We start from the raw sequence: 20,016 nt of genomic DNA, 5'->3' as shown, positions 1-20,016 counted from the left end.
TTACATCCAGAGTTGTGTTTATATTCATAATTATGTTTATTAATTTATCACTCTGGTTCTGCAAGTTCCACTTTATGTCAACAGATGTAGCGTAACGGTAATAAAGCTTTACATGACTTGACCTGATATAACTGAAAACTATTATATTAGTTCACTATGTTTTTCCAGATTCAGATCAGTATTCCATAGCATATTTGTCAAGACAATTACTGTTACTTGATTAATTGTAGGCGACGCGGTGGCACAGTGGGTAGCGCTCTCGCCTCACAGCAAGAAGGTCGCTGGTTCGAGCCTCGGCTGGGTCAGTTGGCATTTCTGTGTGGAGTTTGCATGTTCTCCCTGTGTTCACTTGGGTTTACTCTGGATGCTGCGATTTCCCCCACAAGTCCAAAGACATGCGGTACAGGTGAATTGGGTTAGCTAAATTATCTGTAGTGTATGTGTGTAAATGAGAAAGTATGGATGTTTCCCAGTGATGGGTTGGATGGGTGCTGGATAAGTTGGCAGTTCATTCCGCTGTGGCGACCCTAGATTAATAAAGGGATAAAGCGAAAAGAAAATGAATAAATGAATGAATGATTTATTGTAACTTTAGAATATAAATAAATGAAGGCTTGTTATTGAAACAACATGACGGGATGCTCATGTTAGGAATTACTATTCCTACTGGTCTGTGTATACAAAGATTAAGATTAACCTCTTTAGGCAGGTTATGATTGGTTGAACAATGAGTTCACATTTACGAGTGAGCTCTGTGAGAGCAGTGTGAGGAGTGAGTTATGCATAGGGTTGGGTTATTTGGTTATTTGGTTACTCGTGCTAAATCGATACTTTTAAAATTATATTGATGCCAAAATGGTGCCTGAACAGATACTTTTGAGCCACATTATTTGACAAAAAAAAAAAAGATTTTTGCAGAGTCATCCACCATAATTATGCTATGCGTCTTTGCTCTAGATTTTCATATAATTTTGGGTGTCTAATTTTTTTTACATTTTTTGACCTTGACCCAACTTTTGACCTGAAGTTCGACACTTTCACTTATTTCAGTTTCAGCTTAAGCAGTTTCGCTTGCAACATATTGTTCATGCCCTACGACAAACTGAGATATTGGATGAGAATATGAAGTAAGAACTGGTGAAAGAGTGTTGTTCTAATGGAATTTGAAACTGCACGCCGAATGGAAAGAAAAACCCTCCGCTCTAGACTCTTAATCAGAGCATTGTCTTAATCCATGTATTGATGTATTGGTGTCCATGTAAACGAAAGTGCTAGATGAAGTCGCAAGCTGTCAAAGACAGAGCATTAATTCCATGTGCCCTTAAATGTTTCAAATGTTTAGGTTTGATGTATTTCCCTCCTTACACGCAACTTACACGCAAGAATCTTTGTTTGTAAAATATAGCCATACTTTAAAATGCTTAGTTTAAGCATGCGTGTTGATAAATCCGAAGGGAATCACTCACCAGATGCACTGTACAACATGAACAGACACTTAACATCGCCGTCGGTGTCCGCATCCTTCAAAGTTGTTTAGAATTAAATGATTTAGAGATGGTGTGACACAACGTGTACCTATGTGTGCCTTTGATGTACCCATTGATGCTTCTTACATCCTTGTCGCAGCACCAGTGTCAGCGAAATTAGGCACTGAAATTCATATGCTGATTCAGTGCATAACGGTTACATAGGTTTCAGTACCCAATCATGCTTTTTTTGAAGTATTATTGATACTAATCTAGCTCCATACACAACCCTATACAATCCTATACAAAAACCATTTCCTTTAGATAAAAAAATAGTTCTACATTCTGCCTTTTCTGATTAACAGATAAATCATCCATGAGCAACGTCCTGCTCATATAAGTCAATGGAGTATCATCGGAAGCTGCTGTGATTGAACATTATCATGCATTACACTCATTAGCATGTGCAAACACGGGTATGTCCTAATAGCATTCACTGAATTTCAACGACATGCCACACCATTGTGAAAGAAACATTAGCCTTTCTATTACACGGTATGTAATGCGAGACGTGCTTCTGCTGCCAGTGTCAGTTTTTCAGAGGTTATTCTGGAGCGTAGCAGTGTTCCTCTTTCAGGGCAGACCTCCAGCAGGAGAGGACAGAGCTGATGTCTGCAATAACCGAGAGCCAGCTCACAGTGATAAAACACACACACACACACACAAACACACACGCGCTTACAGTCTGATCAATGTTTATTTCAAAAGAACTGAAATGTATACATAATATTGCGCTTCGATCCACACATTCACGCTTTCACTGAAATAAAAAGGGTCCACAGAAACGTCTGTGACCTATAACAACTCTAATTTATAACAACTCTAATTTATTCCCTGTTGTAAAATCCATAGCTGTGTTTTGTACAGATGGTGTAGGATTTTAGTTGGTGTTTAGAATTGTTTCACTGATATAAGTAGGAGCAATCTAATAAATAGGCCATCTTGTTTATATTAGATTCGAGGGGTAGTTCATGCAACAATGGAAATTGTCTTCATTTACTTACACTCTCCACTTCATTCCATTAATTAGATTAGATTTTTTTTTTTTTAGATTAGATTCAATTTATTGTCATCACACATGTACAAGTACAAGGCAACGAAATGCAGGACTGATGCAATATGTTTATTGAGTTTATATGCAATGTTTTATGTATTTATATGTAGGTTGTGATTGGTTGATGAGTGTGGTCGCATTTGATTGACTAAAGGGTACGAGTGACCTGTGTGAGAGCAGTGTGAGGAGTGGGTTACGCATGTTTTTTTGTGAAATATTTATGACACAATAGCTCCATACACAATCCTATACAAGAACCACTCACATTTCCTTAAGATAATAAATGTGTGTAAAAACTGTAGGATTTTTAGCTGATGTTTAGAATAGTTTCACTGATATAATTAGGAACAAGCTAATAAATAGACCATCTTCTATACAGTATTAGATTCAAGGGATAGTTCATGCAACAATGGAAATTGTCTTTACTTACACTCCCCACTCCATCCATTTATGACTGATTCAATGTATCTATTGAATTTATCATTCATTCATTCATTCATTCATTCATTCATTTTCTTTTCGGCTTAGTCCCTTTATTAATCCGGGGTCGCCACAGCAGAATGAACCGCCAACCCATCCAGCACATTTCACACAGCGGATGCCCTTCCAGCTGCAACCCATCCCTGGGAAACATCCATACACACTCATTCACTACGGATAATTTAGCCTACCCAATTCACCTGTACCGCATGTCTTTGGACTGTGGGGGAAACTGGAGCACAGAACATGCAAACACCACACAGAAACGCCAACTGACCCAGCCGAGGCTCGAACCAGCGACCTTCCTGCTGTGCGGCGACAGCACTACCTACTGCGCCGCTGCGTCACCCATTGAATTTATATATTTACATTTATATATAATGTTATATATTTATATAAGTCAGTAGATCATCTTGATAATACTATTTCACAGCGATAGTTCATATAACAATGGAAATATTGTGTTAATTTATCTTCACGTCATTCCAAAACTGAAAATCATGTATGCAGAAGAAATTTCAAGCTGTTTTTGAGAGTCATTGGGGTCCAATACATTATTGGACTAGAGTTCAAATCAAGTCACATTTATTTATGTTGTACTTTGTGGATAGTTAAACATCTTTACAGTAATAACCAGGAAGATTCATCAGTCGTAAAATAAATTAAATTACAGCTGTAAAACAGCTCTAAATAAGAGTCATTATTTGGCATGTGCAGTATTGACAAAGGTTGGTATTTTGTTTATAACAATGAATAGACAATATTTTGCTGAGTGTGTAACTGCGCTGGTTTAGGCCCAGTCAGCAGTCACTTTTATATTTTTCAAATGATCTGCAATGGTTAATTTACAGGAGTAATAAAAATCTGCTTTTCCATTAAGAGGCAATATTTGGCCCCTAAACTGATCGTCTTTTATTTTATAAAGGCATTTTTTATATTATTATTATTTTTAATCTTTTATTTTAACGTAATATAAATATATGCAGTGTTTCCCCTAGGTTTACAGTTTTTTTTGGGGGGGGGGGGGGGGGGGGGGGGGGGGAGTATGGCGGGGGTATGGCGTGGCGTGGCTGTTCAGACTGACACTGACACAAGGAGTCGTGGTGTTAATTTATAGAGCTGCGCATCTATAGAGCTTCGCATCGTTGGTTTTGCTCTTCAGTGTTTTTCAGTGTTCAGTGATTTTTAAACCACACTGAACTGAGCTGAACTGAACTTAAACACTACAAACTGAACTACACTGTTCCTATTTACTATGACCTTCTATGTAAAGCTGCTTTGACACAATCTACATTGTATAAGCGCTATACAAATAAAGGTGAATTGAATTGAATTGAATTAATTTGTTTCTTTTATTGACAGCAGTAAAAAACTGAACAATTATTTAAACTGTACAACCGTACAAGGTAAAAATTTACATTTATTTTTATATCTTTTTTATCCACAAAGTCGGCGGCTTTTGTCACTGCAGTGGGCCTTGGGCTTAATTACTTACTAAATAAAGTATACTTTTATACTTGACCTTTACTTAAGTATTTGTCTTTTTCCTAAGGGTGTATTTACTGACTTACCAAGATCAGTCTTGTACAGCCAGGGGGAGTATTGCTGCTCTGACAGCCAAGTTAGGTCAAAGCTAGGGATACTCCGATCAGGATTTTTGCTGCTTATACTGAGTACCGATTACTTGTCATGGTGATCGGCTGATACTGAGCACCGATTGTAATGCTTCAAGCGTTATAATTCATTGAGCACATTTTCCCTCTAAGTATGAACCTTAAGAGAAGATCTTGCCTTACCTAAGAGAATAAATCAAGGATGCTGCATATAATACCTTAAACACGTCTCTTATAACCATTTAGGTGTGAATGTGTCATGGCCAGAAGCAGCTTTACAGAAAATAATTAATCCATTCATTTTACTCTGGCTTAGTCCCTTATTTATCAGGAGTCGCCACAGCGGAATGAACTGCCCCAGAAAATAATAAAAGAGATCTAAAAATTACAATGCAATTTGGAAACATTGCAAATGATTAAAGAAGAATTCAACATGTCTCAATTAAGAACAAGTTTGGAGCGTATGTTTGATGCATATGAATTAAAATGCACACCTATAAATCTAATACTTCTTTACTAAAAGGAAAGGGGTCTATAAACTACTGTTTATAGGAATAAGTGTATTACAAGAATTTATATTATTAAATATTCATGTTAAAAATAATAGTTCCAGCCAGCTTTTACTGAATTTGCAATTTTGTCAACACAGAGCTTTCAGTTGTTATATATGTAAAAATGCTTAAATACATGAAAGACCATTCAAAAATAATGCTGGTCTCCAACTATTGACAGCAGATCCCTCAGAGATAGGGGGATTTGCACTTGTGATATCTTTACTGCTCTATTGATTTAACTGAAGAAATGTAATCCTTAGACCATAACTGTGCCTCTCGCAATCTTGTCTTGCAAGTCTTGCTTATTTACTCTCGCCGCCATGATTTCCGAGTATTCGAACTCATTTTGGGGGCCAGTATAAATCTGCAGGAGACTTGCGGATCTTTAGGGAGAGGTCAGGTTGGATGAGACGCTATATAGAGGCGAACGCGTCACAGCAGCTCAAAACTGTGGAAATACAACGGCTGCACTTGCAACAAAGAGCATCACTTGCGCGGGTCGCGCCAATAAACTAAACAGGGGTCCCATCGCATCTGTATAGCTGCAGTAACGAGCGAATTACGCTCCCACACATCATTTACCTTCGTTTTGGAAGCTGTAGGCTATGCATTATACACAAAAGTGCTTGTGCGTCTTCTGTTCTGTCAGGTGTGGCGCGCGCACTCTCATTCTCATACAGCAGAAAGTGGCTGTGTGAACTCCACCATGTGTGATTCAGAGAGCAGAAATATGTACAGTAATCGCGCGACCATGTAGAGACAGAAATCACATGTCGTTGTGTAAATAAGATATTACATACGCCTATTTAGCTTGTTTATTAAAAGAAGTTGTAATCTGGTGCAATAGATAAAATACAATTAACTTGACTTCAAATGGACAGGGAAAGTTTTTGGGAGCGGGGCGCCCCCCTATAATGGTAGGGGAAACACTGATATGATAGTATGCAATATAAATAAGCTTTAGATGCAATAGATAAAGGTTTAAAAATGACTACACAAAAAGGTTTAAGTGTCTGTACAGTTGAAGTCAGAATTATTAGCCTCTTTTTAACATATTTCCCAAATGATGTTTAACAGAGCAAGGACATTTTCACAGTATGTCTAATATTTTTTCGTCTGGAGAAAGTCTTATTAGTTTAATTTTGGCTGGAATAATAGCAATTTTAAATTTTTAAAAAACATTTTAAGGTCAAAATTATTAGCCCCTTTTAGCTATATACATATTTTTTGAAATTCTACAGAACAAACCATCATTATACAACAACTTGCCTAATTACCCTAACCTGCCTAGTTAACCTAATTAAACTAGTTAAGCCTTTAAATGTCCCTTTCAGCTGTATAGAAGTGTCTAGTAAGATATCTAGTAAAGTATTATGTACTGTCATCATGGCAAAGATAAAATAAATCACTTATTAGAAATGAGTTATTAAAACTATTAGAAATGTGCTGAAAAAAATCTTCTCTCCATTATTAAGAAAGTGGGGGAAAAATAAACAGATTCTGACTTCAACTTTATATTTACAGTAAATATGACACTAAATAAACTAACCACACACCTTTTACTTACATGGACAGCCCTTGTCATGGTTCCAGCAAAGCCTGCCTGACTGAATTATTTTAGTATTGTCAACTCTAAAGTAGTCCTTAAACCCTTTTGCTTTTGCCTTTTTGTTTAGCTTTTCAACAATGCGTTTTACTCAATAATGTCAGTTTGCATATTGTTAAAATGACAATTACAATATTATAGTAGATAATACACATTAACAACACCTACACTGGACCCCACTGACTATTTAATCATTATCACTACTGACTCACTAGTGAGTCAATGACTTTCCAGACAGCAACAGATTGTCAGTGTCTGGATGACAATAAGATTTAGCAAAGAATGATCTGCTGTGGTTTGAAGGCATTTTGGATTCTTGTATACTTGTTTTGCATTTTAAGCATCCACAATACGTGACAATGCAATAAAGGATCAGTCAGTTATGCTTATTAAAGCACATTAAAAACACTTTAGCTACATTTAAGCATTTTCAGCATGCTTTCAAATGTGCTTAAATGGTAACATTTTCACATACATTCCTAAACTTAACCCAACCAACATACATTCCCAAAACTATTTTTTTTTTATTTACTTTGCGGTATAGAAGAACAAATTTTTGTTTCTTATGTAGGGATATTTACAGTTTGAACCCAAAAATGACCAGTCTGTGAGATGAAGAAGAACCAGAGTCAGAGATTCAATTAAAGTAAGTTTACTGACGATAGTTTGAAGTCTCATCAGCAGACGCCAGCTGCAACACTTGCAATGAGTTCGTAGGCCACTCTGCTTACAATCTCAAAAACATCAACAATTATATCTTACATAATGTCATTAACTGCATCATACATACAGTATATACGGTAACCTGATTGGTTAGAACACAGATAGACTTTTCCACAGATCGAATTTCCATGTGAGTGTGTATGTACAATTTTGAACGATATCTCAATATCTTAAGCATACAAATGTCAGACAGCCACTAGGCTGTTCAGAGCTGACCCCAGACCTGTGAAAGGACTCACAATCGAATAGAACACACACACTCAAAGTACAATCTGTTTCTTACCCAAGGCTGAGTGTACTCTCAGCCATCTTTATTAAAACTGGTTAAAAACCGGTATAATCTATATCCAAACTGACAGCTTACATACAAAGGAATTAACTATACAAGATTTAACACTTAAAATGACAAATAACTCAGGAAACATTTGCTCCAATTGTTCAAGAGTCCAGGTCCACTTAGTAGACCTCTGACCCAGCTGGGAAGATCCTGAGGAAACAAATCTTTTGGCATACAGAAAAGCAATCGCACACATATTATTCCAGTTTTACTCTGAAGTGGGATGACACTAAGGTCATTGTATAATCTAGGCCAGGGGTGCTTAACCCTGTTCCTGGAGATCTACATTGCTACAGAGTTCATCTCCAACCTTGATCAAACACATGAACCAGTTCAATAGAACCTGAACAGCACTTGATAATTACAGGCAGCTGTGTCTGATATGAGTTGCAACTGAAATCTGTAGGAAGGTAGATCTTCAGGAACAGGGTTGAGCACCCCTTATCCAGGCTCTTAAACATTCAACCTTATTAATCATCATAAAGACATAAGAAAGGATATGTGTTACGCCATTCTGGAGCGGACATCCATCAAAAAAACCACACCATCAGCCAAAGAACCTTTCGGCCAATGCTTCTTACATGTATTTATTAACAAATGATCCAAATAACCATTTCAACATTTAATATTCTTATAAAGAATATAAAGGTTACATGCAGTTTACAGGTACTCCATAGAACCATTAATGCCAGTAAAGAATCTTTATTTTTTAAAGTGATGGTTCATCCATAAATGAAAATGTACTCACTATTTACTCACCCCCAAATGGCTCCAAACCTTTATGAGTTTCTTTATTCTGTTGAACACAAAAGAAGATATTTTGAAGAAAGATAAAAACCTTTAACCATAGACTTCAATAGTATGAAAAACAAATATTCGTCAATGATTACAGGTTTCCAGCTTTCTTCTTGAATAAATGATGACAGAATTTTCATTTGTGGGTGAACTCTTTAAGAGCAGTTAGATAAAGGTAAATCTCTTTAAGAGCACACCTCATTACATGTGGCTGTCCTTTGGGTCACCTTTTCTACCAATATTTGCTTGACCTCTCTGACCTTTAGGCTTATTATTTTCCAGTGCTTTTAGGGTTCAATCTCATCTCATTCCCCCTTTTTTAGATCATATTGACCGAATTGATTTTCCTCCTGTTAAGTGCTGTTCCTGCCTTGATGCGGTGCCCTAATTCTGAGCCCACAGAGTAAAAATATAATTATGCTAAAAATATAATTTCTTTTAGGCTACAAAAGAATGAAGTAAAAGCTCAGTTCAATTGTTGTTGGTGTCTCTCTTTGCGTTTGGACATAATGTGTGTAGCTGCTGTCGCTGTGAACTCTTCAGCAACGCCAGATCGAACTGAATGCAGAATATCAATGACCATCCTGACACTTGAGTGCTCAGAGGGATAAAGTGATCCAATTAGGCTTTCATTAAGCTTTAATGAAAATGCATAACTGCATGGCTGCTGGGTACGGCCCCGTTATTGTCTCTGTAGGAATGCTAGGCATGTGTCACGCTGTCACATCGGCACACAAATAATATATCAAAAGCACTTCAAATATGCCAGGCCAGTGTATGATCCATCATCCACTTGTACATACATTAAAGCTGCTGAAGCCCAGGGGCCACGAGTGAAAGGCGGACAGATACAGGGAATTCAATCCTACTGACTTCCATGATGAAATAATGTGTATAAATCTTGGGCACGGGCGGATTCAGGCAATAAACTGCATGGAGCCCTGTGTTAATAATTCTTACTGGTGCATAAGAAATAAATGAGGCTTTGATTTAGTTAAAATATTTTATTGAATTCATCTGGACATGCTGTTAATCAAATTAAAATGATACATTTAATACATAAATATGTGCTGATAAAGCATAAACCCTCTTTTTTTTACACCGAATGACATTTTAGTAGAAGGCTTCTGTAAAACACGTGTCCTCTAAAACTGTATCTTAGTCATTTTGTTTAGGTCAGATATGTGTGGGAAAGGGGTTTTTTTCCTATTCTCCTGGTCATTTAGGATATTTATCCAAAGATGACATTTCTCTCATTATTTATTTAGCATTTAGCATTCTTTAATATAACCCAATGTCCCAGAATCAGATTATACGAGGGTGATTTAAAGGGTCACTTTACCCAGAAATAAAAAATAGGTTATTGATTACTCACCCTCATGTCATTCCAAATCCTCTGAGACGTTAGGTGCATCCTCAATTGTATACTTACGCACTATTCTATGCCATTTTGTAGTATAAATAGTGTAAGTACTGTGTTCACACTGAAAACTAAATAATAAGTGCACTTTAATTACCCGGATGATGCACTTATTTAACTCGTAATATGAAGTGTGGCCTGTTGGACACTTCACGTACTCAGCGGGGTTGTTGCTAGATTAGATATGGTTGCGTTTGGAAGATAACAAAAATGATTTATATCATTAATTAAATTTCCCATTAATTGTATTTTTTTAATGTCCACCCCCACCCCAACCCTAAACCCAGCCATCACAGTAACCTAAAAACAGTTGTACCAAGTATTATTGATGTTATCAATTAAATTACCCAATAAATTGTATTTTTTTAAATGTCTACCCCCACCCCAACCCTAAACCCAACCGTCACAGTAACCTAAAAAAATTGTACCAAGTATTATTTATGTTATCAATTAAATTACCCAATAAATTGAATTTTTTTATGTCTACCCCTACCCTAACCCTTAACCTAACCGTCACAGCATTGTAAAAATATTCATTATTGTTATACAGTGTCATAAAAAATGCTGCTTTATTGAAGTGCATATCACACTTCCGGCCGGCCGTGTATCCTATCTAGACTTTACCACTCAACAGCTGTAGCTTTGGTCACATAGCGGAAGGGGCGGAGTTTTTGGGCGCTCATGTTGGATTACTTTATTAATTTTAGATTGTGTTATTGTATTAGTGATAGAGAGTGATAATACCGCCTGCTGATGGTGAATGCAGTTATACTCATAGCAGGTATTATTCGGTAGTTTTGTCATTTATTTCACAAATTTGGCGACAGTCAAACGTCATCTGGGAAACGGTTTGAATTTCCGCTTAACATTAGTGTTCCATTTGGGATGACACTACATTCATTTACTATGCTGTTGAGTGTGTAAGTGCATAAGTACATAGTGCATAAGTGCATAATGTATAGTGTGCCAGTTGGGACGCAGCTTTCATTTTCCGAACACAAATTAAGATATTTTGAGTGAAATTTGAGAGCTCTGTGATCCTCCATAAACTGCTATGGTTCTGACTCATGCACACTCCTAAAGGTACCAAAATATATCCTCAAAACAGCCTGTATGTCTTCAGAGGTTCAATCGAAATATTATCAAGCTATGAGAATACTTGTGTGTGTGCCCTATACTGACAATGAGGAGAAACAGCTAAAAAGGTTTTCATTATTATGTGCACACAGAATTATTCTTGTAGCTTCATAATATTCTGATTGAACCAATTGAAGACACATGGACAGTTTTGAGAATCATGTCTCTGGCATGCACTGTGCCTCTGCTGTGTAAATACTGTCAGTCAGAGTAGCTGTTAGCTGTTTGAGCCTGAATTAGACAGAAAATTAAGAGGAAACAGCTGAACCTCACGCCTGCTCTCTTAAATAAAATCTGACAAGTGTCTTTCATATATATTCGGGTTATAAGCATGTGTAAGTAATATGATATGTTCACATATCTTTTTTTAAGTTTGTTATTTGAGATGTAGAATGCAGGGAAAGTGGCCACATAAAGAGAAACTGCAGCGCTGGTGAAGATTCTGGGTGTTTACAGCGGTTTGACGGATAAATATGAATTTGTAGCTAAATTGTCAGCGGTGCCAAACAGCATTTCCCGTTGTTTACATCCTTGCTACAACATAATGTTAATGCAAGAAACTATGCATGTAATAGATCAATTTTAACAAATAAAAATACTTACAGGTTGTGGCTCACAATCCACAGCTTCTTCTATTACAGTTGGAGCTGCTCCTTCTTTGAGGAGTTTTTTAGCTGAATCCAGAAAGATTATGGAAGCTGTCCTTTGTCAAATTCTTTCTTTGTGTTGTGTTCTTTGGCAGCCCAAATACAGAAACAGAACAAGCTCTGTGGAAAGAGCAGCATTTGGACAGCATTTTAGCTTTCTCTGCTATAACATTACATCCCCTCTGGCCACGCCCCTTTGCTGTGCGGGGTGTATGCGCACAGTGAATGCGCGTAACCTAAAATGTTTGTGATCTCACTAACCCGGATGTATTTTTTGTAGTCTCCAAACTTTGTTCACTGTAGGCTTTGCTAAGCTAACTCTGTAAAAGCCAATGTCTCCCTTTACATTGAACTATAAACGTATTACATTCAGAGATGTTGTTTGTTCACACAGCTACATTACACATCAACTAAAGTTTAAAATATGATGTCGTAGTGGACCAGTCTTTTAACAAAGAATTGCTTATTGTATTTTACTCTTAACTTATGAGTTGTATTGTTTTTGCATTCTACATTTACCTTTTTTCATTTTATGTTTTTTCCACAGACTGTCATACCGAACTGGGCAGGATACAGCCAACTGTGACACGTGTCGTAACAGTGCCTGCATCATATATAGGTGAGTTTCAATCTCATATCTAAATTTTGGAAGTTTGGCTCAAGTATTTACATTTAACTTGTTTTTTTATGGTTTGCTTTGGTTCAGAGATATTTAGTATACTTTAACACAGTGCAGCTGTAGTATCCAATCATATTGTCAAATTTGCTTCTGTTGCAGTGAAGCCTTGAAGAACTAAAGTGTATAACATTTGCGTTGTTAGCCCGAGCTCTTCTACCAATAAAAGTTTTCAAGGGTAAAATGAAAAATATCATAACTGGCTGAGCTCCTTTGATGCATGCTGAAAATGGACTTCATGCATTTTTACAAGACCAATTGAAAAATCCACTAAGGGATGGCAAATGTGAACTGCAAAAATACAGCTTTTTGTATAGAAAAAAAAACATTTAAAGGGACATTTCGCGTATAAATGAAAATTTGCTTTTATTTATTCACCTTTTATTTATTGCTTTCATTTATTCAGGCCTTCCAAGATCTATTAGATTACAACCAAGATGTGAGTAGAATCGCGCTTCCTCTGCAAGTGACGTCATTTACAATCGTCATCTGTGCCCACTTTCATGAAAGTCCTTCAGTAATTTAACTAAAGGATTTCATTAAGAGCGTTGCAACAAACTTCTTATCTGTCACGCTTACCTAAGTGCCTTTTTTTAAAGCATTTCACTGTAGTTTCTGGCAACATTCGGTGCCGCAGTTGCTATAGTTACGTAAACAGATTGTAATGAACCACTAATGCTTGCCTCAAAACAGCTTTGCAGTAGACATCATCTGTGTTGTTTTCTTTTCGTCTTTTCGTGAGATTACGTTTGGAGGACCTATAAAACTGGGCTGGGATCATGTAGAGACTTTTGAAGCTGCACTGAAACTGCGATTTCATATGGAGACACTACTGCGCAGACACGTATACAGTATATTAGTTTATTTAATAAATGGTTTTATTAAATTATCTACAGTCCTGTAAGTCTTTTATCGAAAACATTTTTATTTGGGCGAGAATGCTTGAATTTTGTGTCATTTGTTCATATAAGCGAGCTGATTAGGTCCCTTAAATGTTTTAAAGGGAAATTGTTACTAAAGGCTAAGGGAAAATACTTAAGGGCAGCCTTAAATTCCTTAAGTTGATTCTTTTTTTTTTTGCAACCCAACTTTTACTAAGGGTACTCTTAACTTTTAAACTGGGGGATTTGTTGGTTAAGGACTTTCATGCAAACGAGCCCTGCAGAGGAAGCATAGTAGGGGTGGGCAGTACACCGGTGTCATAGTCATCACCGGTGTGACATTGCGCCACGACATGGATTTTCTAATACCGTCAATACCGTAATAAATCAATTATGCGCCTTGAACGGCTGCATTTACATCAATAATAGCTAATTCTAAATAATAAGGCATTCAATTTTCTTCAAACGTTCAGTTGTGGTCTGAATACATGTCCTTATACTACAGGGCTCGAAATTGCAACCACTTTGGTCGCATGAGCGCCCGAAATTTAATCTATGCGCCCTCATAATATATTTGGGAGCATTTGTGTGTCTGAATATAATGGTTGTAGTGCAATCTGATTTGATTTTCTCTAAAAACTTGCTGAATCGCTCTACCCTGCTGCTGTATTGGTTCATATTAGCTGTCAGTCACTCAACGCTTCCCGCTGTCAGATAACAAGGAGCTTTTGTTACTGCAGGAAATGCAAACGGCTGAAGAGTGAAAAGTGCACAGGTTTGCAAACCTCACCTAAAGTTATAATAATAATAATGGCGCAGATGACAGCGATCATAACATGAGATAAATGTTGATCCGCCAGCTGAGATCAATCGAGTGTTTTCGGAGAAGGTGCCCGATTCTCGATGTGTTGCATTCACCGCGTGTTCAGCGCAAATGTTTGCTAAATATAAAATCTAACGCTGTACACATCATCGCCAAAGAAACTCGCCTTTACTAAGTTTACACTGAAACTACAGCTCATAACAAAGAGCGGAATTGCGCCGGTGGTCATCATGAGAATCCTGCTCTGTCTGCTCATAAATTGGTGCGGCTGACTCGCCTGCTTTATTCCACCAACACAGAGAAATGAAGATCAGCTCATAACGAGACTGAGCATGTACAATGACCCAAACCAAAACTTTTAATGAGTGATAGAAGTGAGACTTTCTTTTGTCCGTTCTTCCTTGAGATGTATATTATTTTGCTATTGAAAGTAATACCATGATATTATACCGTCACCGTTCAAAAGATAAAAAATACCGTGATATTAATTTTAGGTCATATCGCCCACCCCTAAAGCATAGGTGCCTGAGAGTGCAAGCCCAAGAGTGCAAGCCTGAGATTGCAAGTGCAAATCTGCAGCCAGACTTCCAAAACCTTCTCATTTTTTATGTGAATACTCAATGTACGCACATCTTAGCATTTCCATTTAGCATTATTTTATGCAATATTCTTAATAATAGGTGTATGGACACAAAGCTGATAGCTACCGACACCTAAAAGAAACAAAACACATACAAGCAAAACAAAATAAATACCCCTTGCCTCCTGATGATACAGTTTATTTTTATTTTTGGGTGAACTATCCCTTTTATTGCTGATATTATCACGTTTCTGAATATAACAGTTTCCCCTAAATGAATGGGTTTGCTGTTAATTATTTTGATATGAAAGCAATAATGTCTAAATGGATTTCCAGTTAAAGGGCCTGTTGACTTTAAGCACTTCATAAGCATCTTAAGTGCTCTCATTTGCTGCACTAATAGCACATACTGTCATTACAGAATCCGCTATTCCTGTTTTTTTCTTTTTTTCCCCTCACTATATACAAATACATATTATTAGATAAATTACAAAATTATTTACCCCTCTGAACCCATATGACTTTGAAACCCATACAGCACAGACCTACATTGCACACAGACTCACGGCTATGTATTAATTAATGTTTGTTTTGCAGAAATATGTTGACACATGGAAGGAAAACACTAAGTTTTTGCCTCCAAAGCATTTTTGCATCAATCCATTTACACATTGAAATCAAACGCAGTGACATGTACATAAATGCATGTCATCTATCATCACACAAATGCAGCACTTCACTTCCTACCAGACGCCCCTGGAATACATTACCTGCATCAGAAAAGAAATCAGAACTACACAATTCAGTTTACCCACTGAGGAGGGATGTTAAATGCATACGGATATGCATACGGAATCAGCAATCTTCCAGCACTAGCTTACTTTAGTTCACAAAAGAAATAAAATAGATTTTTCAAAAATACAGATGCTGTACTGTACAGAATACTCCTGCACACATATTGTACACTATAAAACCCAACAGTAAACTTTATCAATTGAAATGAGTGTGGTTAACTTAAAATTTACTGGAAGTTAATTCTACTCATTTGAAAAGAGTTTTAAACTCTTGAGCAATGAGTTAATTAAATACCTCATTATTTTAGCTTAAATGGAGTAAGTTCACAGTACTCATATAGATTAGTTTTGTTACTCAAATGATTTGTTGCGATCAGTTTCCTCAAACAGTTTGAGTTGCCTTAACTTATTGGGTTTTACAGTGTTCAGTTGGTTTGAGTTCTCTTCATTTATTGGGTTTTACTGTGCTCAAATTGCTTCGTTTACTCAAATGGATTAAGTTCACAGTACTCATTAGGATTAGTTTTTGAACTTAAATGGTTTGTTGCATCCGGTTTCCTCAAATGGTTTGAGTTACCTTAACTTTTTAGGTTTTACAGTGTAGTAATTAGTAGAGTATATATATTTTAGGTATAATGATGCCATTTTTTATCACATCAAGGATCTAAATAATTGACCTTCCACATGAAGTGTCATAGCAGACCTGGATTGTTTTCTATGACATCGCATTGGTATGCCTAAACCATAAACAACAATGGCAACAGGTTTTGCAATACAGATGTTGTCATATAACAGAACTGCAGGTTGCCGTTCCACTGGAATAAATGAGTCAGCAGCAGAAATGTAGACGGTCTGTGTTTGTGACTTTCTTTCTTGCTGCCACCTTTGCTGGTCTCAGTATCCAAAGTTGTGTGCAGACCAACTAGGAGTGTATTGTCATTTTATGCTCAGCTTGCATTTTGACATAACAAAAACCTTCTTCTCTGTTTACTTTATCATGTTTACCTTTTTTACATACTCAGAAAGTGACAAAGAAAAAATTGTGATCAGGCCATTCAGACAGAAACAGATTCCTGAAATGCAATTTTGATAGGATTTCAAACCATATATGAACATGCCTTTAAATGGATTTCATATTACATTCATATTTGCACAAAATCTTGTTTGTGATGACAGTATGAAAGCCTTGCGCCGCGTTGCGCTGAGTGTATGATAGGGCCCAACATGTGCATCAAAACACATCAAATCAAAGGTTATTACTCCCCTCCAACCCTATAGTCTTAATCCTAACCCCGAGTTTAATCCTACTACACCCAATGCCCCCCTGCAAAAAAAAAAAAAAAAAATAATAAAAACTTCCAGATTTTACTCTATTACCATAATTTCCGTAATATGGAAAATGTGGTTGTTGATAAGTGTTAGCACACAGCATTCTTAAAAATATCTTCTTTTGTGTTCAGCAGAAGAAAGAAACTCATGAAGGTTTAAAGGGCTCATAGGTTACCCCTTTTTTCATATTTAATATAAGTCTTTTGTGTCCCCAGAATGTGTCTGTCAAGTTTCAGCTCAAAACACCCATCAGATTATTTATTATAGCTGTTTGAAGTGTCTATATTATAGCTGGGAAAAAGTTGTTGCTGTTTTTTTTGTACTGGGCCTTTAAGGCTAGTCCTCCCCACCCACCGTTCCCACGTGCCTGTCAGCAATCGCCGCCCTCGGCTGCCTCAGGAAGCAGATCTCACGTAACGTGTGTGAGAAATACTACAGTAAGATCTTTAACAATCAGTATTTGATGCATTTTTTTGTGGATTTGCAACAATGAGTCACACACAATGTCATTACAAAGTTCACGCACACACACAGCGAGGACACACACACATAGCGCAGACGCATACACACACACACATAGCGCAGACGCATACACACACACACATAACGCATACACACACACACACACACACACACAGCGCAGACACATACACACACATAGCGCAGACACACACACACACATAGCGCAGACACACACACACACACAGCGCAGACACATACACACACACACACATAGCGCAGACACACACACACACACACACACACAGAGAGAGAGAGAGAGACAGCGCGTTTAGCTTTGCACTCATTTTGCACGCATATGTGACATGATACTGGTAATCTCCACTGCTGTATGGATATCTGTTATGTTAATGTACAAAATAAACCCGATTTAACGTCCACAAACCGAGATTTAAGCGTCTTCCTTTATAATTGTTCTGACACGCGGCTGTGCTGATTAAGTGCATCTGAAGTGAATCGCTGTAATTCATTACACACGTGCTCTGTTTTAAAACATTTTAAACTTGTAAAACTCACTCTTGATCACGTTTGATGATGATTGATGATCCTAGCGAACTGAACACACCTTTTATTCCCGGTTGCTTTGCGCTCGTCCTCTCTTGTTGATATGATTATACACATGACTACCGGACATATTAATGTGCGCCGCTGTCAATCAATATTGGGGGGCGGGGGGACCGCACTCCTATGTAAAGTTGCGGTCGATCTGAAAACAGCTCCAATTGGTCCACCGTTTTTCTGTTGTTAAATTTGAAAAAAAAGGACTGGGTGTGTTTATATCAGCCCAATATGACGGTCTATACACTATACTTACACACATTTCTGTCCAAACAGCTTGAAAAGTAGATTTTTCACCATCTGTGCCCTTTAAAACACAATGAGGGAGAGTACATAATGAGACAACTCTCCTGTCCCTTTAAGTATAATTGTGAAATTTAGAATGTGGCATATTTATTTCTAAGATAAATAAGCCACAGCTGATTACATTTGTAACCCTGGACCACAAAACCAGTCATAAGCAATTAATTATACATTAAGATTTTTACATCACCTGAAAACTGAATAAATACGCTTTACATTGATCTGTGGTTTGTTACAGTAGAATAGGATAATATTTGGAAGAGATACAACATTTTCAATATCTGGCTTGAAAAAAACAAAACAAAATACTGATAAAAATCACCTTTTAAGTTATATAAATGAAGTGGAATGCACACTACTAATAAAAACTAGTTTTAAATGACTGTTTTGTTTGATTGTGAGTATGTTTATTATGAATATAAATATTAATAGTTTGTGAAGTAAACCGTGACATTGGAGGATCTGATTTCTCACAGTAGAAGTACAGTTGCTTCGTATGAGTGTGAAATTGCAGTTCAATGGCTTTTCCGGAGATCCCCTATAACCTACTGGAAGATCCTTACAGAAGAGAACACACTGTGACATTAGTATGAGAGGGATACTGAACAGAAACGTTGTGTGAGAGACATCTATTGGTGAGGATAATGTGGTTGTCATAGTTACCAAAGTGGTGAGGTGGTGAAGAGGGGAAAGGTGCTCCCTGCTTTGCTTGGGGTAAGTGAATCAGTGCCGTCAGTCTGTATGATCAGACAGAGCACCTGCTTCACTAGGGCTTCGTGATAGTGAAAGAAAAATATAGGAATGGTATGGTAAAAATGATGTAACACATCATTTCAATACGCAAAATAATAATTTACATTAACATCTACTCATTTAGCAGACACATTTAATCAAAGCAGCTTACAAGTGAGGATAAAAGAAGCACTTCAAATCATCAGAGAGTTTCAGTATACTGAATAAATGCTGTGACAACTCACTTTACTTCAATTTTATAATTTTTTAATGTTTATTTTATAATTTTTTTATACCATTTTTTTTATAAGCAACATATGTTTGTATTAAATCTAATATCAATCGGCCATATTTTACTGATGCATAAAGCAGCCAGATACTTCAGAGATTTTAAAATCGAACAGATTTTTGGACATAAAAAACCCCCAAAAACAATGAGATGCACATTGACATGTAAATATAAAACCCCTGGCAAAAAGTATGGAATCACCTCTCTTGGAAGATGCGCATTCAAATGTTTAATTGTGTAGAAAAAACATACATGCCACAAAACTTTTTCCATTCAACAATCCAACCTTCTGGCTGTTTGAAACACTTAAAAAAAGATAGAACATTGTACTAAATTACAACTGTTTTTTTACATATCAAACAGAGGAAAATACCTTTGAGAAGTTTGATAATCCTCTCCTTTGTTTCAACTGACCTCTCTCGTGTTGGAGCCATGAGTTATGTCAATCAACTTGGTTCAAACCCTCACTAAGGTGTGCAAGCACTCTTTTTAACTGCAGATTAATTAGCAGTTGTAATCCAGATACAGTTGTTTGTTTTAAAACTGCAAAGTACATGGTGATTCCATATCATTTTCCTCAGATTTATGTGATTCTATATTTGTTTCCTCTGTTTGATCTGTAAAAACAGTTGTAATTGAC

General features: G+C 36.8%; 1 protein-coding gene across 1 annotated transcript in view; it reads left to right on the top strand.

Annotated features, from left to right (window-relative positions):
* Positions 1 to 20,016, top strand: part of insyn2ab (inhibitory synaptic factor 2Ab) — an 84,354-nt gene that overhangs the window by 37,110 nt on the left and 27,228 nt on the right. Inside the window, exon 3 of the mRNA XM_056477777.1 lies at positions 12,440 to 12,511. Within this exon, the coding sequence (XP_056333752.1) occupies positions 12,440 to 12,511 (72 nt within the window). The remainder of the gene's footprint in view (positions 1 to 12,439; positions 12,512 to 20,016) is intronic.

Source organism: Danio aesculapii, chromosome 17 (genome assembly GCF_903798145.1).
Source record: "Danio aesculapii chromosome 17, fDanAes4.1, whole genome shotgun sequence".
Classification (NCBI taxonomy): Eukaryota; Metazoa; Chordata; class Actinopteri; order Cypriniformes; family Danionidae; genus Danio; species Danio aesculapii.
Note: the sequence above shows the minus strand (reverse complement) of the source record. Positions and strands in the feature narration are given on the sequence as shown.